Source organism: Labeo rohita, chromosome 24 (assembly GCF_022985175.1).
Source record: "Labeo rohita strain BAU-BD-2019 chromosome 24, IGBB_LRoh.1.0, whole genome shotgun sequence".
In the NCBI taxonomy this organism is placed as follows: Eukaryota; Metazoa; Chordata; class Actinopteri; order Cypriniformes; family Cyprinidae; genus Labeo; species Labeo rohita.
In genome coordinates, this window is record NC_066892.1 from 3910635 (window position 1) to 3937458 (window position 26824).

The window sequence follows — 26824 nt, forward strand, 5'->3', positions numbered from 1 at the left end:
TCACAAACAGACAATGCAAAGATTATTTTATTTTATTTATACGCATATTTTAATCATTATGTAGAACTTTCATGTATACATTTCACGTATATTTCCCGGAGAAAAATAAGGAAATAATACTGCAAAGAGTTTTTTAGCTGTTTAATAGCCCAAATGTTGTGAACTGATTTTTGTATTGTACTTTTTAGATGTTGTTTGTATATTTCTATATATTATGATCAAAACCATGCGTAAATTCTTGTTCTGTAATTTCGCAAGAAAATAATTTTCAGATGAACGTTCTCTGAAAACGCGTTTCACAATTGCGTTGCTTGTTCTTATTAGGCTCCCGTAGCTCCTTGTGGCTTCCATAGTGACGAACACAGCAACAGACGCTTATGCAAGGCAAGAATTCCGTTATTTTATGCTAATTTTCACTCATATTTGTCATTATTTATTACTAAAACACTACCTGTTAGTTATAATTGTCGATTAACAGCATTTGGACATGAATTTGAGAACGAACGATGATTTTTATTCATCAAGCTAGCTTAACTGCTATTACACTGTGTGCAGAATTATCAGGCATGTTGATATTCTGGTCATATTTTTTTTCCAAACACATTTTACCAATTCCAAACCACATCAGGGGCCGGTTGCATAAAGGGGTTAGACCAGTCTTAAAAAGTAAGTCAGCCAAATTTTTCTTTATGTCTGGTCCTAATGTTTTATATTCAGTTACAGAAAAATGTAGATTAGTCCAAGCTGGATCCAAAAAATAAGACTGATTACTCTTTGGTTAACTGCTAGTTTATCAGACTAGTACTTAAGACGCTGTCTTAACATAGAGGCTAAGTTTATGCAACTGGCCCCAGTCTTAATAACTACTGTTAATTTTGTATTTAATCATTTATATGTGATATATAATTGTCCGTGAAGGCTGGAAGTGAAAAACTCCTTATATTCAGGTGTGCAGAATTATTAGGCATGTTTTCTTTTACAGCTAAAATGAGCCAGAAAAGAGATTCAACCCAGACTGAAAAGTCCAAATTATTAAATGCCCATGGGAAGAATGCAATACTAATGCATTACAAGAATTTGCAAAGTTAAGGCTTGACCATTGGACAGCGAATGCTTGTTGAGAAAAAACAGGTGGAGAAGAAAAGATGCATGTTAACTGCAAAAGAATTAGGAATTAAGGTGAAGAATTAGGTGTGACACCATCAGGAACCGTTTAGTCTCCAGTGCCACCATTTTCCAGAACTGCAACCTACCTGGAGTCTTCAGAAGTGCAATGTGTCAGGTTCTCAGACTTTGCTTGGTAAAAAATCCTAAAAAATGCCCCTGACTTAATAAGAATAACAAGCTGACGTGTTGTGAAATACATGAAGACAGTTTTTTTTTTTTTTAATAGGCTTTATAGACAGATAAGTTGAGAGTGACTCTTGAAGGACAAGCATCACATTCTCTTGTACCTCTGATTCAAGAATTTATCTTCCAAAATCTGGCAGTAAGTTTTGGGAGTTCATTTTTGTCCATCTCTGCAAGTCAGACTTTTCAGGATAGGAGACTAAACATGAACTCCCAAAATGTACTGCCAGATTTTGGAAGATAAATTCTTGAATCAGAGGTACAAGAGGATTTGATGCTGGTCCTTCAAGAGTCAACTTATCTGTCGATAAAGCCTATAAAAAAAAAATGTATTTCACAACACGTCAGCATGTTATTCTTATTAAGTGAGGGTCATTTTTTAGGATTTTTTACCAAGCAAAGTCTCTGAGAACCTGACACATTGCACTTCTGAAGACTCCAGGTAGGTTGCAGTTCTGGAAAATGGTGGCGCTGGAGAACTGGAAACGGTTCCTGATGGTGTCACACCTAATTCTTCACCTTAATTCCTGATTCTTTTGCAGTTAACATGCATCTTTTCTTCTCCACCTGTTTTTTCTGACCATGCAGACTCAACAAACATTTCGCTGTCCAATGGTCAAGCCTTAACTTTGCAAATTCTTGTAATGCATTAGTATTGCATTCTTCTCATGGGCATTTAATAATTTGGACTTTTCAGTCTGGGTTGAATCTCTTTTTTGGCTTATTTTATCTGTAAAAGAAAACATGCCTAATAATTATGCACACCTGAATATAAGGAGTTTTTCACTTCCAGCCTTCACGGACAATTATATATCACATATAAATGATTAAATACAAAATTGACAGTGGTTATTAAGACTTATGTGGTTTGGAATTGGTAAAATGTGTTTGGAAAAAAAATATGACCAGAATATCAACATGCCTAATAATTCTGCACACAGTGTATGTGATGTGGCTCGTTGTAATCAACGTTAGTTCATTTTTCATTAAACATGAAGTTATTCATATAGTAATTTTATAATATTTAAAATATATTCGCTTTCAATTAGATCTTAAGTCTTGTCGAGCACATTAACAGTTTGTTTTAATGGAACGTGTCATTTTTCTTCTTGTCTAACAGGTGAAAGTTGTGTTTACTAAATAAAAAGACAGCAATCATGTCTTTCAGAGATCTGAGAAGTAAGTGAACCAAAATTTAAGGATTATTATATAATATATAAAACAGGTTATGTGATCATAATGCATCATAGAAATGAAGAGCTGTTTTGTAATCACATACTTATGTTAATACGTGCATGAAAAAGGTGTATGAATATTAGTTGAGCACTTATATTATGTTATGATTTGTTATGATATGTAGATTTTACAGAGATGATGCGAGCGCTCGGGTACCCTCGTCTCATTTCCATGGAGAATTTTAGATCTCCAAACTTCCCTTTAGTAGCTGAAATCCTCATCTGGCTTGTTAAGAGGTGAGATATATTAATATATGTGTCATATATTACCAATATATGTGTCATATATTACCAATATATGTGTCATATATTACCAAAACCAGTCATAAGGGTCAATGTTTGGAAATTGAGGTTTATACGTCATCTGTAAGCATCTAAATAAGCTTTCCATTGATGTATGGTTTGTTAGGATAGGATAATATTTGGTCGAGATACAAGTATTTGAATATCTTTAATCTGAGGGTGCAAAAAAATCTAAATATCGAGAAAATCACCTTTAAAGTTGTCAAAATTAAGTTTTTAGCAATGCATATTGCTAATCAGAAACTAAGTTTTGATACATTTACCGTAGGAAATTAACAAAATATCTTCATGGAACATGATCTTTACCTTAATATCCTAATGTTTTTTGGCAAAATCGATCATTTTGATCCATCTCACTCACAAAAAACAGATTTAGTATTCCTCAAAATGAATAAAAACAGTCAAATTCAACTCAGAATATGACGTAAACCTGCAATAACTAAATATGTTAAATAACACAAATATCCTTTATGCATTTAATCCCATTTTATTAATCTTCGATGATCCAGTTCAACCATACTAATAAGCAAAAATTACTCAAGATAATCTAACATTTGTTTTCCTTTTTTTTAATGGCTGAAGAGTTGACATTTTTTCTTCTGCACTCTACTGTACAGACGTGAATTTACTTTTCTGAAAGCCTGAGGCTTTTGGTGTGAAAAGGCTTTTACATTTGCCAAAAAATTTAATATACATTTTTTACTTTTTATATTAAAAACAAACAAGCAAGCCCTGCCCAGAAAAAAGTAACTAATGTAATTTGTTACTTTTTTTAGGGAGTAACTCAATATTGTAATGCATTACTTTTAAAAGTAACTTTTCCCAACACTGTACATGAGTATAAAAAGATATGTACCTAAAATATTATGTATTATTAAATATTATATAATTTTCTCCTAGATATGAACCTCAGATGGAAATTCCCAGTGATGTTGAGACCGAGTCCGACAGAGTGTTTTTCATCAAAGCAGTGGCTCAGTTTATGGTAAACTATATGATTGTATTCATAGCATTATCTCCAATGAGCTTATTTATGATGTCAGATGACAAAATCGCTGCATGTTCTCTGTGTTTCTGTAGGCGACTAAAGCTCATGTGAAGCTGAATCTCAAGCGTCTGTATCAGGCAGATGGTTACGCTGTGAAAGAGATGCTGAAAATCACCAGCATCCTCTATAATGCCATGAAAACCAAAGAGAACACTGACGGGGAGCAGAACAATGATGAAAACAGCAAGTTCAAGTTTGATCTGGGGTCAAAGGTAAGTGTCAAATGATTGATATGGTTTCCTCATGAATTCTAACATGAGCAAGATGAGTTAGTATCATCATAATTAATAATTTAAGTCATATTTTTGGATGTTTTGTTGTAGATAGCTGATTTAAAGGTGGCACGTCAGCTGGGATCTGAAATTACAGCAAAGGGAGCAGCTCTGTTTGACCTGCTGGGGCACGAAGAGGACCTGAGAGAGAGCAGGACGGCTGCGATAGCCCGACCGCTGGAGATCACTGAGACAGAGAGAGCTCTGAGAGCCGCTGTCAAAGACGTTACGGTAAAACATAAATCCTAAATTCGTCAACCAGCAAGAACGGGTTCAGAAAATACTGATTTTTATGATATTATTGCTTTTGTACGGTGGTTTTCAACCTTTTTCACTTCCATTGTCAAAAACAATATTAGGCCCCCCTGCTGTAATAACACAGCTGGTCATTTTACAACTTTATTCATGAAAACTGGGAGTAGCAATGTATTCAAATAATTCAGAAAATGAATTATAAATAATTCATATAGTTAAATTCAAGACAGGTTTTGAATTAGACATTTTTCAGGACTGTTATTTTAATTGATTAAATATTTGTTTTTACTTTAATTGTAGTTAAAAAGTTAGTAATTTTGTTGTGTTTTTGACATTTATTTTAGTTAGTTAAAAACTAAGGCGTTTATTCATTTTTGTTTATTAGTTTTAGTTTATTTTGTATTAGTTTAATAAAAATTAAATATTAATGAATGTTAAATTAATTATAAATATTGACGAAAAATTGAAAAATCAGCAACTAGCTGAAATTAATAAGTTAAAGTTTTTTTTAATATTTTATTATTTTTTATTATTTCAGTTAATGTTTAATTTTTGTGTGAGTGTGTGTGTTTTCAGGGTCATTTGGGATTACAGGAACTTAATTAATTAATTAATTTATTTATTTATTTATTTATTTTTACTTCCAAATGGCAATTTCTACCCTATAAAATATTTAAGAGCTTTACATATCTAGAACATTTTATATTAATTATAATAATGCCCTTGACTTTTTAAGATTTTCTTAATTTCCATGACATTTACAGGTATAGAAATGACACTTTTTAAATTTCCCTCATATCTCAAGGTTTCCTAAGACCATAAAAATGCAAGTACTTGGATAAAAACAACAGTTGTTGAGGAAATTAATTAAATAAGAAATATGATGTCAGTTTAGATATCTCGATTTTTATGTTTTCGCTAATTTTAATCTTTGTTTTGCCTTATTCATAACTCATCTTGAGCCCCCCAGTTGAGAATCACTACTTTAATATTATAAAACTGAAAGAAGTTCTAAAAGAACTGCTTGTACTGAGAAATAACCTGAGGAAATTCATTCCTAAATGTTGCATAAATGTTCTTTGAATGTCTGTTACGCAAGTCTCTAGAGGACTACAAGAGCTCAAAATCACTTTCCGTTCCAGTGTCAGTTCCTGAAAAGTATGATTTTAGTGCATTCAGCGAGCAGCATCCTTGAATTATTTACAGAACAAAAGAACAGGAGGAGATGGAGGAATGTCTTTGGAGGATTGTGATGTTATTCAGGGCTCTGAATGGCATCTGAATGTGTGTTTGCTCATCTCGTCTGTGTTCAGGAGAGCATCCAAATGACAAAGGATCTGCTCAATAACGTATCATCAGATGAGGCCAGTCTGGAGGCCAAAATCGAGAAGAAGAAACAGGACCTGGAGAGAAACCAGAAACGCTTACAAACTCTACAGAGTGTGCGGTGAGCTAGTTTTATTGATATACTTTTTATCATTTTTGTTAATATATTGAATTATTTTTTTTCTGGTTTCATTTTAATTTTAGTTACATTTTTAGTCATTTTTATCATTTTAAATATTTTTTATTATTTTTTAAATTAACTTTTAGTTAATGATAATAAGCTTTAGATGCAAAAAATATGTAAATAATGCACAAACTCTCTGGCACTGTTTTATTATGCAGTCCAGCGTTTATGGATGAATACGAGAAGATCGAGGAGGACTTACAGAAACAGTACCAGACGTATGTGGAGAAATTCCGCAACTTGAGCTTCCTGGAGCAGCAGCTAGATGACTATCACAGAGCCGAGCAGGAGCGTTTCGAGGTACAATCAGTGCAAATGTATCTGAACTTCTCTCTGATACACAAATGAGGCCTGTGCATGAACCATATCATGCATTTACCCATCTAAAAATACAAAAAAAAACAACTATTCTCATGAAATCAATCAAGAGCATGTTTTCTGTCTTATTTCATCCAAATTTGCCTGATTTTTTTCTTGCAGGAAGCGGAGATGGCAATGAAAATGAGACAAAACAAATTAAAAGAGGAGGAGAAGAGACTCATGAGGAGTGGAGGTTGATCACACACACAGACGTAAACACACACATGTAAACATGTTTGTCAAAGATCTCATGAGCTTTTCTCCTCTGTAGCAAGAGATGACGACTCGGATGTGGACATACCAGAGGATGAAGGATCTGATAGCGACATAGACGACGGACAGCAGCCCAGACCACACCACGCACGACACGCACAGATATCAGGTGATGGAAGTGGTTCGGCGTGTAGCCCTACATAATTTGCAGCCTCGCTCACATGTGTGACATATTGTGTGCGAGTATCTAATTGTACTTGATTTGTGTTTCTGATGTGTGTTTCCGCTGCAGGTCGAGGTGGTGCTCGATTCATCGGCAGTATGAGGGGAGGAGAAAGTGAAGAGGTGAAAACACACATTCACCCTCTATATTATAAACCAAAACAGTTATTTTATATTATTATTATTATTTATACACTGCTGTATATTTTCAGTTTTCATTTTAATTTTAGATTAATTTTTAGAAATTTTGTTTATATATATACCATATATATATACCACTTATGTGTGTATATATATATACCAGTCAAAAGTTTTTGAACAGTAAGATTTTTAATGTTTTAAAAAAAGTATCTTCTACTCACTGAGCCTGCATTTATTTAATCCAAATCTTTAAATATATTTTAAAATAAAATGTATTCCTGAGATCAAAGCTGAATTTTCATTTATTTAGCAAGGATGCTTTAAATTAATCAAAACATTTAAATGTTACAAAAGATTTCTATTTCAGATAAATGCTGTTCTTCTGAACATTCTATTCATCAAAGAAACCTGAAAAAAATTCTACTCAGCTGTTTTCAAAAAATTTTTTTTTTTTTTTTTGAGCAGCAAATCACAATATTAGAATGATTTCTGAAGGATCATGTGACTGGAATAATGATGCTGAAAATTCAGCTTTGAAATCACAGGAATAAATTACATTTTTAAAAAAAATCAGATAGAAAGCAGTTATTTTAAATAGTAAAAATATTTACAAATTTTACTGTTTTTGCTGTACTTTGGATCAAATAAATACAGTCTTGGTGAGCAGAAGAGAAAAAACATTATCTTACTGTTCAGAAACTTTAGACTGGTAGTGTGTGCAAATAAATAAATATAGCTTTAATTTTATTATTTTAGTAGTTTAGTATAAACTTATTTAATTAAGTTGGCAAAGTAACATTTCTCACTTTTGTTTTGTTTTTTATTTCAGCTTCATTTTAAGAACATTATTTTTAATAGTTTTAGTTACAAAAACAAAACTAAACCGACATATCAACATATTTTCTATTATTTTTTTGAGTATTCAGCCATTCTTGGTTTCTTAAGCTTGCTTTCTTCATGTTTCCATGTTTTTCCTCCATGATCTTGCTTAACTTGTCTACAGTCACTGTGCTTTTGTTTTCTTTTCTCACTATATATTCCACCAGCTCTCATTTCATTTACTCCGTTTTCACTCCATCTCTCTTTCTCTTCCTCTGCACTCGTTCTTCAAGCCCAGAGTAAAGGAACGAATCCATGTATCCGGCAGCAGCCGGAAGAAAAAGAGAAGAAAGGTTGTGTGTGTGTCAGTGTTATTTTAGTATTATTTATATGATATTATAGTATTTATTAAAACTTTGTATTAGCTTTTATTTTTGTATTTTTTTAAATTTCAAGTTCTCGCTATTTTGTTGTTTTTTTTTTTATATTAATTCATTTATTTAATTTTTCATTTTATTTAATTGTATTTTTATTTAAGTTTTAGTACTTTTTTTTAGTTATTAGTTATTTTTAGTTATTTCAGTTAGTTGTCAAGCCAATATTTCTAATTTTGTTTACATTTTTCATCTTTTTTTTATTTCAGCTTTTTTCAAATAAAACAAAAATATATATATATAGTTTTAGCCTAAGTTAACAATAACACTGACATGTGTGTTTGAGAGTAAACTCCTAGTGGTTCACTAATGACTAATTATGATAATTCTGAATTAGGAATATTGATGAGCCTCGTTCCTGTTACTCTCCACCAAGCATTGAGTGTTTTTTTCTGTTATATAATTCACAATGTGCTTTGCTTTGCTTTGCAGTCAGAGGATAGTGAGATCGACGTAGACGATGATGATGAAGATGGCGAGGAAGATGAAGATGAGGAGGAAGAGGGAAACGAGGATCTGGATGAAGACAATGACAGTCTGGAGGGTTCCTCGGTCAAACCCGGACGCACAAAGCGATCGCTGCACCCACAAATCCTCGAGGAGAGCGATAACGATTTTTAACATGCAACAAGCCTCCATTTAAAGGTATAGGTCACCCAAAAATAAAAATATGCTGAAAATGTACTCACTCTCAGGCCATCCAAGATACAAATGAGTTTGTTTCTCCATCAGATTTGGAAAAATGTAGCTTTGCTTCACTTGCTCACCAGTGGATCATCTGGAGTTGAATGGGTGCCGTCAGAATAAGAGTCCAAACAGCTGATAAAAACATCACAATAATCCACAAGTAATCCACACCACTCCAGTCCATCAGTTAACATCTGGAGAAGAGGAAAGCTGCATGTTTCCAAGAAACAAATCCATCATTAAGACGTTTTTAACTTCAAACTGTTGTTTCCTGCTAAAAAGTCATCTTGTCTGAATCAGGTGTGAAATATGTACAGATAGCACCGTTTACAAGCAAAAACAGTTCTAAATAATTATTTTTGTGTATTTTGATGTTTGAGGACAACAGAGGATGGACTTTTCTGGTATTTTCTGGTATGACTGGTATTTTAGCCTGAAGTGATGACTTGAAATTAAAAACATGTTAATGACATATTTATTTCTTATAAACATGCAGCTTCTCGCTTTAAAAGATGTTAATTGGTGTACTGGAGTGGTGTGGATTACTTGTGGATTATTGTGATGTTTTAATCAGCTGTTTGGACTCTCATTCTGACGGCACCCATTCACTGCAGAGGAATCAGTGGTGAGTGATGTAATGCTACAATTCTCCAAAACTGTTCTGATGAAGAAACACACTAATTTACATCTTGGATGACCTAAGAGTGAGAACATTTATCAAAGCTTCAATTTTGGGTGAATTATTGCTTTAAATAACCATGCATTTGCATACAAAAAAAGGTTAATACACTTCAAGTCTTATTTAAACAGAATGTGACAATTCACATTAAATGTTTTATTTTTCATGACATGGAAACAAGGTACATATCTGTAAATAACAAAATGTAATTTCTAGTATATATTATTATAACTTTGTATTCAAGTGTAGCTGCCTGTTTAAATTCTCAGTTCTTAGAATTCATCTAAATGAACGTTCAATAAAATTGTTGTATTATTTAGGCAACATCTTTGTCAGTTCAGTTTTATAAAATAAACATTTATTATTACACAACTTTAATATATAAGCTTTGGAAATATTTACACAAATAAGGCTCTAAATAAACATGTTGTGGCAAGTTTGTGCATGTACTAGATATCCACCACACAATCTGGAGCACCAGCTTTGATGGCGTCTGAGACGACCTTTGCCCCTGACTCCCCGATGCCGTTACCCTGGAGACTGAAGCAGAAATAGGAAATGAGAACACACTTTGACTCACATCGCAGACTAATCTGACACTGGATCAATCACGGCGAGGTGAAATGTGCCATTCACAGCAAAATTGAAATGATCAGTCTTCGAAATCACACCCACAGCCAGTGCAAACTATTTACCACATGTGCCATGCATTTGTGACACACTGTGGTTGAACCTCTCACACACAGACGGCGGTTCGCACGTAGACCCACACACAGACTCACTTGATGTAGGTGAGCTGATGGTTTCCTCTCAGCGCAGTAGCAATGAAGATCGCTCCATCCATCCCCAGAGAATTCTCCTGTAGACTACAAATAAATACACCAATCAATGTTCGGGTCTAGTAATTGAATCCTGAAACAATGTATCACTGTTTTCACAAAAATATTAAGCAGCAACTGTTTTCTACATTGATAATAATAACTAATGTCTCTTATATTAGCGAAAAAGTAACTTCAAGAATGATTTCTGAAGGATCATGTGACACTGAAGACTGGAGTAATGATGCTGAAAATTCAGCTTTGATTAGAGGAATAAATTACATTTTAACACATGAAGAGTTTATCTGCAAAAACAGATAACTCAGTTTTTATAGTTTTCAAAAAGCATGTTTTTTATTATGTTTTAGTTAGCTGTACATTTTAGTTATTTTTATTTTATATCAAAACAACCCAACTGCAGTTTGACTGAGATTAATTGGAATGCACTATGAAAAAACATAATTTTTGAAAATTGTTAAAAATGGATCTGATTTTGCAAGCAAACTCTTCATATGTTAATATAGATAACATTTATTGTCAATTTGTTTGCTTTTTTTGACATTATACATTTTGCAAATGTTCAAAATTGATTACTATACTGGATCCCAACCACATTTCTGCAAAGCTCGTGTCTAGTTTGTGATAAAACAGCTTAGATAATATCTCTCAAATGTGACCCTTGACCACAAAACCATGTTTTGTCATGAGTAGCACGGGTATATTTGTAGCAAGAGTCAACGATACATTGTATGGGTCAAAATGATATTTTTTTTCTTAAATGCCAAAAATCATTAGGATATTAAGTAAAGATCATGTTCCATGAAGGTATTTTGTAAATTTCCTACTGTAAATATATCAAAACCTAATTTTTGATTACTAATATGCATGGCTAAGAACTTTATTTGGACAACTTTAAAGGTGATTTTCTCAATATTTAGATTTTTTTGCACCCTCAGATGCTAGCTTTTCAAATAGTTTCAGCCAAATATTGTCCTATTCTAACAAACCATACATCAATGGAAAGCTTATATTGAGTTTTCAGATAATGTATAACTCTCAATTTCAAAAAATGTACCGTTATGACTGGTTTTGTGGTCCAGGGTCATTCTGGATGTATGTTTTTATCCGATTATAGAAAAAAATAGTAGAATAATGTGGTCTGTAGACATACTTGAGACTTCTCAAGCTCCTGTTGTTCTTCAGAGCGCTGGAAAACGCCTTTGCTCCTTCCATTCCAATGGAGTTTCCACGTAGACTAAACAAAAATGATAAATAATCAAATAAATCGTTTTTAAAGAGAGTTATCTCAATTATTTTTGTCTAGTTGCATGCAAAATTTCTGTGTCTGTTCAGAGGCTTGGGGTCAGTAAGAATTTTGTCTTGTTGAAAGCAATTAATCATTTTATTTAGGGAAGATGCATTAAATTGATGCAAAAGTGACAGCAAAGACATTTATGTTACAAATGATTTCTATTTTAAATAAACACTGTTCTTTTTAACATTCTATATTTATCAAATAATCATGAAAACAAATATATAGTATAGTTTCCATAAAATTTTTGATAACAACATTGATAAAATGTTTCTTAAGCAGCAAATCAGCAATGAAGAATGATTTCTGAAGGATCATGTGACATTTAAGTAATGAATAATGATGGTAAAAATTTAGCTTTGCATTATAGAAAGAAATTACATTTTACCATATATTCAAACAGAAAACAGATATTTTAAATTGTAATAATATTTCACAATATTACTGATTTTACTGTATTTTTGATCAAATAAATGCAGCCTGTGTGAGCTGAAGAGACTTACTCTAGCGTATGAAGGCTTTCGTTGACCACCAGAGCCTCAGCTAGCGCAACGGCCCCTGATTTACCCGCTGATACACCCTGAAGACTATACAACAAAAAAACGCAAGGTCAGACACAACCAGCTTTAGCAAACAGTCATGAAATAATGATGAAAACTGAAGTGAGACTCACTAGAGCACATTGAGAGAAGAGTTTGACCTCAGAGCACAGGCCAAAGCAATGACGCCGTTATCACCCAGAGCGTTCTCCTGCAGACTAACAGAGAAACACACGTATTATTTCACAATGAATTCCAACAAGAAGTTCACAATGAGTTCTTGAGTAAAAATTCTGTTGTAGTGCTTTAAAAGGCCTAAAACAACCCATGGATCTAAAGAATCTGTACGTTCCTAAAAATGAAGGTTTCAAGATTTTTTGCAGCAATGTCATTGAAGAACAATTTTTGGTTCCCCAAAGAATCAATTAATGCACAGTTTAGAAAAGAACCATTTGTATCTTAGGCCACGTTCACACAGCAGCAGAATACGGTTGTCAATACCGTATTTGAGTCCTTAATACGGTTACGTTCACACGCTTTCGGTTATTTACGGGTGTGACAACCGTATTCTATAACCGAACTCACACCCGTAAATTTTCAGGACTCACAACCGCATGTGTGAACGGAACAGGACTGGACAACTAGCTGTCCATCACGGTAAACAGTACGAGAGAGCCGGACAAATCCGTGTCTACCATATGGTTTTGGTAACTTACGGTGACGGTGTAGTCCACTACAAAAAGATTTACAGATAATGTACTTACCTCTTTGTCATCCAAGATGTTCATGTCTTTCTTCAGTCGTAAAGAAATTATGTTTTTTGAGGAAAACATTTCAGCATTTTTCACCATATAATGGACTAAAATGGTACCCCGATTTTGAACTTCCAAAAATGAGTTTAAATACAGCTTCAAACGATCCCAAATGCGGTTGTAAACGATCCCAGCCGAGGAAGAAGGGTCTTATCTAGCGAAACAATCGGTTATTTTCATTAAAAAAGTACAATTTAAACACTTTATTCTCAAACGCTCCTCTTGCTGTCGTTGAACTCTGTGTATTCTGGCTCATGACAGTTAGGGTATGTCGAAAAACTTCAATCGTATTTTCTCCCTCAACTTCAAAAATCATTTTAAAATCATCCTACATCGCTGCAGAAGTACCAACCCAATCTATGCAAAGTGAACATGCAAAGAAGATCAAACACCCTTAACAAAAAAGGTAAAACAGCGATAAAGGACGATTTTAAAGTTGAGGGAGAACATGAGATGGGAGTTTTTCGACATACTCTAACTGTCATGAACTGGAACAAAAAAAACAGTCCAGGCAGAGTAAGACAAGACGAGCATTTGACATTAAAAAGTATATAAATTGTTTTATTTTTATGAAAATAACAGATCGTTTTGCTAAATAAGACCCTTTTCTTCCTCGGCTGTGATTGTTTACAACCGCATTTGGGATCGTTTGAAGCCGCATTTAAACTGCATTTTGAAAATTCAAAATCAGGGCACCATATCAGTCCCTTATATAGAGAAAAATGCAGAAGTGTTTTCCTCAAAAAACATAATTTCTTTACGACTGAAGAAAGAAAGACATCTTGCATGACAAGGGGGTGCATACATTATATGTGAATCTTTGTTTTGGAAGTGGACTTCTCCTTCAAGAACTTCAAGAACTGTTTATTGAATCATTAACTGAAGGAACCCAAAATAGTTTCTCTATGCCACTGCTGTTAAAAAAACATTTTGAAGGGTAATATCAAGAATCCGAAGTGCTTTGAAGCACCTTGGAGAACCTTTTATTTTTTAAAATATGGTGTCAGTGAGAAAACAACAAAATTATGGTGATCTGCAGAGATGGTTTAGCAAGGAACGGACTGATAGAGTTTGATGCATGAGGATGAATATGTTCTTACTCCAGCAGCTGAATGCAGGTGTTGCTCATGAGAGACTGAGCTAAAGCTTTGGCGGCTCCCGCCTTCATAAAGTTCCACTGGAGACTGAAACACACACAGAGGTGTTAGCATTAGTCATTTACATGTGAAACGGATTTCTAAAATCGACGCTTGAGCATGATCTCACATCCTAGCGTGAATTTAACATACTGACATTCATGATGTCATTACCTGACCAAGAGTTATCTTTAGCTCATCTATTTTATCTTAAACATATTTTGTAGGTTCATTTAAAAGTATGTATGTTTTGTGCTGATGTTTCTGATGGTTTCAGGAGTGTGTATGCGAGGATATGTGTGTTTTCTCACTGTAAGGATGTGATGGCTCTGTTGACTCTCATGGCTTCAGCGATGGCCGTCACTCCCTCATCGTGAAGAAGATTAGCAGTCAGACTGAAACACACGAACACAGATTAAAAACACAGATAAATGACAATTTGCTTTAAAGACTTTGCTCCTCTTCTGTAAGTCTCTTTGCTAAATGAATTAATGTAAATACATGAATTGTAATACATACAGGTCATTGAAAAGTGCTGCATTGTGAAGAACTGAGTTTGCTTTAGTTTTTCAACTTAATGTGATCTTTTGATAGACGGAAAGCACACACATTTGTTTTACTTAGTTAGACAAAAAACTTTTTTTCAAAACTAAAACTTATACAAATAATGTACATTTAAGATAATTATTACAGACAAAAATATTTATTTTTTAATAAATAGACTGTTTTTCATTAAACAATTTAATTTCATTTACTGAATACTATATTTAATATTTCTTTAATAAAAACATTGCAAAATGATATTAGTTTATATTTATATTATATTAATTTATGTAATTATTTATAAAACTTATTATATAAATAATACACATTTAAGATAATTATAATTATTTCAGACTAAAATATTTTTTTTCATTAAAATATTTAATTTCCTTTAATTAATACTATAGTTAATATTTCTTTAATAAAAAAATATATAGTAAAATTAAATGTAGTTATTTTTTATATTAAATAAATAGGATTCATTTATTTAATAATTTATTGCAAATTTTTACTGCATGAAATATTTTTAGTTTGTATGAGAATTGTATTATTTTTTTATATATTAAAAACAAATTACTTTTATTATAAATAAATATAACTTATTTAATTAGTTACTATTACATACAATTTAATGTTTTTAGTCTATTAGAATAAATAATAATAATAATAATAATAGAATACATTTTTATGTATTATTCTTTTTAGACAATTAGATATTATATAAATTCTATATATATGATATTAAGTACATTTTCTATAATTTACATAATTGTGTTATATACATTTATAAAGCGAATTATATTACTAGACTAAAATATTTTTTACTTTATATTTTTACTTAAAAAATACAGCTAATTAATAATAAAAACATGATAACATCATAAAAACATGATTTTTGAAAAAAAAAATGTTATCTGTTTTTGCAAATAAACTTTTCATATATTTATAGATTGTACATTTATATATACATTTTAGTCTGTATTAATTAACAATAAAAAAAGGTAATTAAACATGTATTTTGTGTGTACTTACTCAAGTTCTCTAAGACAAGTGTTGACTTTTAAGGCTTTAGCAATGTCTTTGGCTCCAGAGACTCCTATTGAATTCTCCCTTAGACTGCGACCAAACAGACATACAAAATACAGCATTATTTCTCAACTAGAACATGCATGTTTGAACAGATTAATACTATGGCATTTGACATTGACATACTTGAGACAGCTGAGTCCTTGGTTTGATTGAAGAGCGTGTGAGAGAGCTTTAATGCCTCTGTCACTCACTGAGTTACTCTGAAGACTGAAAAAGTGAGGGAGACACATCAGTCCATTCACATTTGATTCACATTCACTAAGTAGCTGTAATGAACTCGCTTATTTTAAGCATTTTACCTGAGCGTGTGGAGTACGTGGTTGACCATAAGAGCTTGAGCCAGAGCTACTGTTCCCAAATCACCCAAATGATTGCTGGAGATACTGCAATAACATTCAGTATTCAGAATTAATTTTCCACAGAGAGTTGAATCTGATCAGGTTTTGAGCTGACACTTCAGAGTCTTACTTGAGATCTTGAAGAGTTTGATTCTTTTTAAGGGCTTCGCCGATTTTTTTCACTCCTTCTGGCCCGATGCCATTCTTCTGAACGCTGCAATACGTTAAGATTGTTCATGATGCTCTGCTGAAGCACATATACAGACACGCATGCATGCACACTAAAATACAGACTCACTTGAGTGTGGTGAGCTTTCGGTTTGATTGAAGAACCTCCGCCAGCGCGCGCGCTCCTTCATCCTCTATGTGGTTATTCTGCAGACTACATGAATCAACACGCACGCACATCCAGTCAAACAAAAACACACTGACGGTATGCTCATATATGTGTTTACCAGAACTTACTTCACTGACACGAGGACCTGGTTCATTTTTAGGGCCTCGCACAACGTCTTTGCTCCCTTGGCACCAATGTTGTTGCCACGAAGGCTAAGATGAAAGAGATAGATTATATTTAACATCCTTCATTTCTCTTGTTGATGCATATTATAAAAGCACAGGAAAATACAGCACATTACTTTATTATTATATTAATAAAAAAAAAAGTCACTGACTCCAGGGTTGTGAGGGTTCGGTTGACAAGTAGAGCCCGACTGAGTGGTTTAATGCCTTTACTGCTTATGGAGTTATCAGCCAGACTAGAAAAGAGAGAGAAAGAGAGTTAAACAAATTAAAAGCTGTAATAAAACTACATTTATTTCACCAGAATTACATTAAAATCAGTAATATTGTGAAATATTATTGCAATTTAAAAGAACTGTTTACTTCTTCAATATATTGTAAAATGTAATTTATTCCTGTGATTCAAAGCTGAATTTTCAGCATCATTACTCCAGTCTTCAGTGTCACATGATCCTTCAGAAATCATTCTAATATGCTAATTTACTGTTTAAGAAACATCAACATTGTGCTTCTTCATATTTTATGGAAACCAATTTACATGTTTTCGCAATTATTTGATGAATAGAATAAGCTCAGAAGAACTGCATTTATTTGACAGAAATGTTTGATCAATTTAATGCATGCTTGCTGAATAAAAGTGTTGATCACTCCAAAAATTACTACTTTATTAAATTCAAAATATATTTTTTATTTTTATAAATAAATAATCTAAAAATATTTTATTATTTTTATATTATTTTATTTTTATTAAATATTTATAATTTATTGTAAAATAAGTTTCAAAATTACAGCTGTAGCAATTCTATTATTTTAAAATAATATTTATAGACCTTTTAGGCCTATAGACATTTATATAGGCAAAATATATAAAAAAATATTTTATTTTATAAATAAATAATATTATATATGCTACAGCTGTAGCAATTTTATTATGTAGAATTCACTTGTTCTTTAGACATTTTAGACCTCATTAGAAATGTATTAAATTAGAAAAAATCTTAAATTATGAAAAAAAATTATTTTTTAAAAAAAGTTTTTTTTTTTTGTCGTTTTTAATTGTGTTAATCACTCAAAAAATGAATCTTTTGAAGAGTAGTGTACATGTCTGTACCTGAGCATCTGAATATGGCACTCTTTGGCACTCAGCAGACTTCCCAACAGCTCCATGGTCCCTTCCTTAAATTCATTGTTTTCCATTCTGCACAACACACATATACACAGCTAATGGGATACACAATGAAACATAACTCAAACTTAGGTCGCACAAATCTCTAATAAGGCTTTAGAAGTCTTTTATTACAGCCCTCAAATTGTACAGACTAACTTTATGCTTTATAAGACGGACAGTTCCGGTCCTTGATTCTGATTGGTTGAGCCGCGTTCAAAGCATATACCTTTGTTTATGTTTGTGTGTTGCTAGACAACCACTTTATTGCAACCACAACCTTTTCTGGGAACCTACACTGTTTAGTGGAAGAATAATGTTTTTACTAATATCAAATTTATTTGCTCTGTTTTATTTTGTAAAACCCTACCATGTGGAATAACCATTTTATAAAAGCAATAAGCCCTGTGAAGCCGTGGTTTACGGTGAATTTATAACAGCTAAGGTGATTTTAGGCACAACACCCTTTAGCTGTTATAAATTCACTATAAACCATGGCTTCACAGGGCGTATTGCTTTATTATAAAATGATAGTTCCGATCCTTGATTCTGATTGGCTGCGCCTCATTCGAAGCTGTTGTATATTACATTACAAATATATACGTTTGTTTACGTTTGTGTGTTGCTCAGCAACCACTTTGTTGCAACCACAACCGTTTCTGAGGAACTACATTGTTTGGCGGGAGAATAATGTTTTTATTATTTTCATTATACATTATTTGCTCTGTTTAATTTTATAAAACCTTACTATGTATATGGAATAACCGTTTTATAAAAGCAATAAGCCCCGTGAAGACGTGGTTTACAGTGAATTTATAACAGCTAAGGGGGTTTTAGGCACAACGACCCTTAGCTGTTAGATATTCACTGTAAACCACAGCTTCTTGGGGCTTGTTGCTTTATTATAAAACGGAACGTTCTGGTCCTTGATTCTGATTGGTTGACCTGTGTCCGAAGCTGTTGTAAATTACTCTACAAACATACACCTTTGTTTATATTTGTGTGTTGCTCGGCAACCACTTTGTTGCAACCACAACCGTTTGGCAGAAGAATAATGTTTTTATTAATATCATTACACTTTATTTGCTCTGTTTTATTTTGTGATACCTTACTATGTATATGGAATAACTGTTTTATAAAAGCAATAAGCCCTGTGAAGCCTTGGTTTACAGTGAATTTATAAGGCAAGACGTGGAGCTTATTGCTTTCATAGAATTCTACCTTTTTTAGTATAAACATGCACATTTTACCTCAGCTTACTGCAGTACAGCAGCTGTGGGAGGAGCTTCTTCAAGGAGGAGGAGTCTAGGCAGTTGGACAGTTGTGTCTCTTCAGTACACGCATCTGATACTTGCAACAAGTAGGCGAGCACAGCACAAACTCCGCCCTTCAGCTTCCCCCGCAGGCTGCAGTTAATGAGATCGTCCTCTACGGATCGTAGCCACTCCGCCTGCTGCAGCTCTGCCAGACACGTTACCATCGTGACGCTGCGCATGCTAACAGCATCACCTCCCGTCCCGGTCACGGCATTCTGAAGCAAAGTTGTCGCTGTTGTGCGCTGGGTCACCTGCTCCTCGTGTCCGACGCCCAGCAAACTGCCAAGCAAAGTCGCGGCCGCCGGAGACAACAGCCCTGAGAGGAAGCGCATGAAGAGGTCAAGGTTACCTTGCGCTGCGGCGTCCGATTGGTTGGTTTTCTGCAGCGCGGCACGGTAGTGGCTGTGGAAGCCGATGCGCGGCCAGGAAACGCCACTTTCGGAAAACAAATCGAACATCCCACGTCTTGACGAAATGTAGTAAAAGAGCGCCCCCAGGAACTCCTGCACAGACGTGTGCGTGAACTGCCATGCTACGTTATCGGACGACCAGTTTTGCCTGCGCTGGAGGATGCGGAAGCCGAGCGATCCGCCCTGAGGCGGTACGTCGACACTGTAAGTTCGCAATTCAGTCTCGCTGAATGTATACCGTCGCCGTAAGAGGCTGTAAAAAGCAAGACGACCCAGAGTGCTAAGCGACTTCCGGATGCCGCCACTGGGAGCGTCTGATCCTGAGAGGTGTGGCCAACAATAGTGGGCGTAGACTTCTGTTAGAGAACGAGGAAGGGGCGTGGCATCCGAGTCCAACTTTATAAGGCGCGATAGCGTCGTTACGATAATGTGACAAAGCGCCGGCACGGAAGATAAAATAAGCAACGGTTTCTGAGAATTCAGGTACGTCCAAACTTGGGAGGAAACGTCGTCAGTTGTGTTTGTTTGAGACGGTGAGTTGTCTTGTGATAGCGAATACGCATCTAGCGTGTTTGTAATACAGTGATTAATATAATCCTTTATTTGCGTTTGAGAAAGAGGCGGGGCTTCCGTCACGCGATCCACCAATCCTGCCGGAACTTTCGCCCCCGTGCCAGGCCTTGACAAAAGCCAGAGCGTCGCCCATGGCAAGAGGTTACCTCGTACAATATTCGCAATGAGATCCGACACTGGAATTTCGCGACGGGGGTCGCTAGTGGGTGGGGCATCTGCGAAATCCAACGACTGGCGGAATTCCTCCAGTCCGTCGAAAATTAGCAACACCTTGCAGGATTCGTTAAATATAATTAGGTCCATGTTATCGTACGGAACATACAGTCGCAGTAAGCGTTCGACCGAGAGGCGGTCGTAGCTGCTCAATTCCCAGCATGCAATGGGGATTGCGAGACTCAGCTCTGGATAGATTTGGCCGGTGCTCCATAGGTGGACGAAACGGCGGACCATTTGGCTTTTTCCGCTGCCGGCCACGCCCACCGTCAGTGTCACGCGAGGGGCGGTGCTAACTCTTGTCAAAGGAGCAATCAGCTTGTCCAATCCCAGCGCTCGCCCATGAAGAGGCCCCGCCCCTCTGTTGACTGACACCTGTACGAGGTCGTGTTCTCGCTGCTGGAGGTCAGATACGCACTCTATGAGGAGCAAAGTGGAATTCGAGCTACCGGCGACTTGCGCCAATGAATTTTCATCTTCCTTGAGTCGGTGAATGAGAGCTTCTTTATATGGTCGAACCACAGAGTCTGTGGAGAGAAAGAGACGGATATGAGGAACTCAACAGTATAGACGAATTTTAAAATAACAAACAAATAAATGAATCACATGAACTAACCATGTACAGTTATAAGGTTGTACTCGGTCAGGTGTGAATTTTGAAGATAAGCCTGAAGGGCAGCGCCATTTGGATCCGCCGCAGACAGGAACTCAACCAATAATTGCACTTTATCTTTCAAGGACCCCATTTCCTGGATAAGCCCCGCATCCTGTGCACTAAGCAGGTCTGCCTTTCTCATGTGATGGACCACATTTACCAACATGGAGGTTGATAAGAACCGTTGCAACAACGTCTGGTGTCTGCGTAACCACCCGGGATCTGAAGATAAATCGTAATATACAATTTAATAATTTATTTAACATAATTATATATATATGAAAAATATTTTTTAGTTACCAGCCATTAATATAAAATATAAATAAATAAATACATAAATAAATGTCATTTTTATGCACAGACACATATAGATCTTGTGAGATTCAATGTATATTTTAATATTTAACATTAATGGCTGATATTTGATGATTTGTTTTAAGTGTAATTTTTAGGCACAGGCACACATAGATTATATCAAGGTTACATGTATGCTTTAATATTTTATATTAACGGCTAATAGAGAAATTATCAGCATTATAAATCTATACAACTTTTTATAGAAATTTTAAACACCAAAATCTATTTATAAACACAAATATATGAAAAAATATAAGAAAAAAAAGAAAAAAAAAAGAAAAAATAAAAAACTGTAAAAATTAAACATTTTAGTAATTTTTATGCACATACACATGTATCTACAGTTGCATGTATACTTTAATATTTAATATTAATGGCTGATAACTGAGAAAAAGTAATTTATATTGCTTCACTATATTAAAAATAATTATATTATATATATATATAAATTATATATATATATATATTTTATTTTTTATTTTTTTATTTTTTATTTATTCCTATTATTTAAAAGCGTTGGAGCTTTGAGCCTCTACCTTCCATCCTTTTGCTAGTCTCTTGTTTTTGAGCATTGGACTTCAGATCCAGGTAGCAGTACTCCTGCCATGGAATTTGGGAATGTCTATCCATCCCAGAGCGCTAGGAAAGTGTGTCCAGCTGTGTGTGTATCAGACCCTCAGACTGTCATTCAGTGGGATCCATTTGCCTGTAACACAGTGCAACAGTGCAAACATCAACAGCACGCATCAATCAAACGGATACGGTCACCATCGCAGCATCACGACCGTGAGTTTTGCACAGACAAGCAATGCTCATATTTTCATCTAGATGTATAGTTTGTAATTTATTAAATGTGTAATTGCATCGACATGCTTTTAAACTTTGATCTGAGTTTAAAAAAGGTAAATGTGTCCTTAAAACTTCTTGAATAAAACGTGTAGTGAAAGGTCCAGGGGAGCTCATGTCAGTTCTCTGGAAACCAAGACTGAACCTCATTACCCACATGCATCAAACAAACAGAGTGCTACCATGGTTACAGCATGTCAGCCGCCCCAAACAGATGTGAGGTACAGTTTACAAGCCTGCAGCATCAAGACAACTATGGAAAAAAAGCTTATGCCACAATAAGCCTTATTTCTATTACCAAAACAACCTGCATATCAGATACTTAAGAGAAACAGTGCAGTCAGCAGAATGTTCTCAAGCGTTTGATTCTGCAGACATTATAAGGTTAATGCAGAAAGCCCTGAAAACCTTATGCTTGAGCCAGAGTAGCCTATAGATTTAAAAGTGGTAGCAGCATATTTGTATTCATATTCATAAGCTTGTAATGATCAAATATAGCTGTCAGATAAATTGAAAAGAAGGCTACAGGAATTGAATGAATGGACAAGGTTTACTGAATGGTCTGTATACAATGTATACATTTAAGAATGATTTTGATAATAAATAGATATTTTGTTTTAGTAAAAACAGTCATATTATTACTACAATTTAAAATAAACGTTTCTATCTGAATAGATTTTAAAATGTAATTTATTCCTGTGATCAAACCGGAATATTCAGCAGTCTTCAGTGTCATGTGATCTTTCAGAAATCATTCTGATATGATGATATGATGCTCAAGAAACATTTCAGATTATCATCAAGCTTAAAAACAGTTAAGTTGTGCTGCTTCGTATCTTTTGTGGAAATCATGGTACATGGTATATTAAATGCTTTGCAGTCACTTTTGAATATAATTTGATGCATCATTGCTGAATAGAAGTGTTTTTTTGTTTTTTACTTTTGAACAGTCATAATTATTTTAAGATGTACAGTAAATGTTCACGCTTTAAGTAACTGACCTGCTAAAAGAGAAAAATAGTGTCAACATCATGTTACACTCAATGTTTATATAGGCCTAAACATGTTCAAACTACAGTATGTCACTTCCTGTGTGGTATTTTATTAAAAAATATAACAAGAACCATTTTTGTTCCCATGGTTGGGTTTAAAGTTCATACAGAGTATATAAAAGAGAATCTAAACTGATTGAATCTTTATAAATATCTACAATCACAATTAAAAACAGCTCTAAAATATAAATTACTTTTAAATCTAGACAACCAGAATACCCTAGTAACCGCTCAGAATACCCCAGCAATCATCTTAAATACACTAGCAACCATTCTTTATCCTAGTAACCACTCAGAATACCCTAGCAACCATCCTAAATACCATAGTAGCCACTTATAATACCCTACCACCCATCCTTTATCCTAGCAACCACTCAGAATAGACTAGCATCCATCCTAAATACCCTAGTAGCCACCATAACCTAGAAACCATCCTAAATACCCTATCAACCACTCAGAATACCCTAGCAACTATCATTTATCCTAGTAACCACTCAGAACACCCTAGCAACCATCCTTTATCCTAGTAACCACTCAGAATACCCTAGCAACCATCATTTATCCTAGTAACCACTCAGAATACCCTAGCAACCACCATTTATCCTAGTAACCACTCAGAATACCCTAGCAACCATCATTTTTCTTAGTAACCACTCAGAATACCTAGCAACCATCATTTTTCTTAGTAACAACTCAGAACACCCTACCAACCATCCTTTATCCCAGTAACCACTCAGAATACCCTAGCAACTATCATTTATCCTAGTAACCACTCAGAACACCCTAGCAACCATCCTTTATCCTAGTAACCACTCAGAATACCCTAGCAACCATCATTTATCCTAGTAACCACTCAGAATACCCTAGCAACCACCATTTATCCTAGTAACCACTCAGAATACCCTAGCAACCATCATTTTTCTTAGTAACCACTCAGAATACCTAGCAACCATCATTTTTCTTAGTAACAACTCAGAACACCCTACCAACCATCCTTTATCCCAGTAACCACTCAGAATACCCTAGCAACTATCATTTATCCTAGTAACCACTCAGAACACCCTAGCAACCATCCTTTATCCTAGTAACCACTCAGAATACCCTAGCAACCATCATTTATCCTAGTAACCACTCAGAGTACACTAGTAACCATCCTAAACACCCTAGTAACCACTCAGATCATCCTAGCAACCATCGTTTATCCTAGTAACCACTCAGAATACCCTAGCAACCACCATTTATCCTAGTAACCACTCAGAGTACACTAGTAACCATCCTAAACACCCTAGTAACCACTCAGATCATCCTAGCAACCATCGTTTATCCTAGTAACCAGAACACCCTACCAACCATCCTTTATCCTAGCATCCATCCTAAATACCCTAGCTACCCTAAATAACCTAAAAACCATCCTAAATACTCTATCAGCCACTCGGAATACCCTAGCAACCATCATTAATCCTAGTAACTACTCAGAGTACACTAGTAACCATGCTAAATACTCTAGTAACCACTCAGATCATCCTAGCAACCATCATTTATCCTAGTAACCACTCAAAATACCCTAGCATCCATCCCTTATTGTAACAACCTCCCTAAATACCCTAGTAATCAATCAGATCATCCAACAAACATCATCTATCCAAGTAACCACTCAGAATACCTTACCAACAATCCTTTATCCTAGTATCCATCCTAAACCCCCTAGTAGCCACCCTAAATAACCTAGAAACCATCCTAAATACCCTGGTAACAACTCAGAATACACTAGCAGCCATCCTAAATACCCTGTCAACCACTCTGAATACCCTAGCAACCAACCAAAATACCCTAGTAACCACTCAGAGTACCCTAGTAGCCATCCTAAATACCCTAGCAACCAACCTAAATACCCTAGTAATTACTCAGATCATCCTAGCAACCACATAGAATACCCTAGCAACCATCCCTTATCCTAGCAACCATTCTAAATACCCTAGTAATCACTTAGATCATTCTAACAAACATCATCTATCCTAGTAACCACTCAAAATACCCTACCAACCATCCTTTATCTTTGTATCCATCCTAAATACCCTTGTAGCCACCCTAAATAACCTAACAACCAACCTAAATACCCTAGTAACCACTCAAAATACCATAGCAACCATCCTTCATCCTAGTAACCACTCAGAATACCCTACCAAATATCCTTTATCCTAGCATCCATCCTAAATACCCTAGTAGCTAGTATAGTATTATAGTAGAAACCATCCTAAATACTGTAGTAACCATTAAAAATACCCTATCAACCACTCTGAATACCCTAGCAACAATTCTTCATCCTAGTAACCACTCAGAATACACTATTATCCATCGTAAATACCCTAGCAAGCAATCTAAATATCCTAGTAACCACTCATAATACCCTAGCAACCATCCTAAATACCCTAGTAACTACTCATAATACCCTACCAACCATCCTAAATACCCTAGTAACCACTCATAATATCCTAGCAACCATCCTTTATCCTAGTATCCATCCTAAATACCCTAGTAGCCACCCTAAATAACCTAGAAACCATCCAAAATACCCTATCAACCACTCTGAATACCCTAGTAACAATCCTTCATACTAGTGACCACTCAGAATACACTAGTATCCATCCTAAATACCCTAGCAACCATCCTAAATATCCTAGTAACCACTCATAATACCCTAGCAACCATCCTAAGTACCCTAGTAACCACTCAGAAATACCATATAACAGAACAACAAGATATATGCAGAGGCAGCACCTTAAAAAGAGGTTTCTTGAAAAAAATGCACAAATGAAATAGCAGTAAAGTTGTATCAGTAGTAATGTTGATTAACATAACTGTTTACCATGGCAAGTTTTTTTAGAAGATTGTGTTTTCAGACAAAGCTAATGCACTTGATGATAAAAGCAAATACTCACGGTTACTTGACTCACGTCGATCTTTAGATTTGGAGTCTCCAACGATGCAAGCGCAGGAGCATCAGGTGTGTTTCTGAGCGTAGGAAGTCCCACTAGCATCTGCTAACCTCCGCTCGTCTCTACCCTACTTCTCACGGACCCCATCTTCATCCTCCATTCGACACTTTCTCTGTTTGAGTGTCTCTGTCACGCACTGTCTGTCTGTTTCTTTCCCTCTCTTTCGATCCTTCCTGTCGCACCTCCTTCTCTTCCTGTGCAGCAGGCCACAGATGCACTTTTGACGCGTAGCATCGTCTGACATACTGTCATTATGTGCACAAAACCACACACATACACACGCTTCCACACGCTCGCTTTACATAAGCACTGGACTGTGCATATAATACAAAAAAACATATTTTCACACATGAATAGAACCACATGAACTGAATAGCACAGAGAGCCTAAGGTCATGCATGGGCAAAGAAAATGCATATGCAAAATAGGAAAAAAAATGATAAAAGCTAATGCAGGCTATTATATGTGTGACTTTGTCTTAAGAAGATGCATCTGACACAGACAGGACAGGAAGTGCTGATGAAAGAACAGGAAGAGAAAAGAGACACTGAGAGAATTTGACTGACAGATGAGACAAAATCATACAGATTTCTAAATAAATAAT

At 35.0% G+C, this 26824-nt stretch overlaps 2 protein-coding genes across 5 annotated transcripts; one reads left to right on the plus strand and one right to left on the minus strand.

Annotated features, from left to right (window-relative positions):
- Positions 1-325: 325 nt before the first annotated feature.
- On the plus strand, positions 326-9676 carry cluap1 (clusterin associated protein 1). 3 transcript variants are annotated; one of them, XM_051098321.1, is made up of 13 exons: positions 326-384; positions 2471-2529; positions 2711-2822; positions 3789-3873; positions 3969-4148; positions 4260-4439; positions 5777-5910; positions 6132-6273; positions 6454-6526; positions 6605-6715; positions 6839-6891; positions 8022-8081; positions 8595-9676. In XM_051098321.1, exons 2-13 carry the CDS (start codon positions 2508-2510, stop codon positions 8781-8783), a joined length of 1341 nt encoding a protein of 446 aa, XP_050954278.1. In that variant the 5' UTR covers positions 326-384; positions 2471-2507; the 3' UTR covers positions 8784-9676. The 3 variants fall into 3 exon arrangements, with proteins under 3 accessions (XP_050954278.1, XP_050954281.1, XP_050954279.1); XM_051098322.1 differs by lacking the exon at positions 326-384 and adding an exon at positions 574-666; XM_051098324.1 differs by lacking the exon at positions 8022-8081.
- Positions 9677-9688: 12 nt separating this feature from the next.
- Positions 9689-26569, minus strand: nlrc3 (NLR family, CARD domain containing 3). 2 transcript variants are annotated; one of them, XM_051098313.1, is made up of 19 exons: positions 26179-26569; positions 21863-22032; positions 20931-21191; positions 19053-20841; positions 17749-17835; positions 16790-16873; positions 16581-16664; positions 16414-16497; positions 16246-16329; positions 16077-16160; positions 15901-15984; positions 15721-15804; positions 14457-14540; positions 14110-14193; positions 12332-12415; positions 12162-12245; positions 11518-11601; positions 10311-10394; positions 9689-10068 (listed from the first exon to the last, which is right to left on the minus strand). In XM_051098313.1, exons 2-19 carry the CDS (start codon positions 21954-21956, stop codon positions 9978-9980), a joined length of 3414 nt encoding a protein of 1137 aa, XP_050954270.1. In that variant the 5' UTR covers positions 21957-22032; positions 26179-26569; the 3' UTR covers positions 9689-9977. The 2 variants fall into 2 exon arrangements, with proteins under 2 accessions (XP_050954270.1, XP_050954269.1); XM_051098312.1 differs by having other exon boundaries at positions 26164-26569.
- Between the last annotated feature and the right edge of the window lie 255 nt (positions 26570-26824).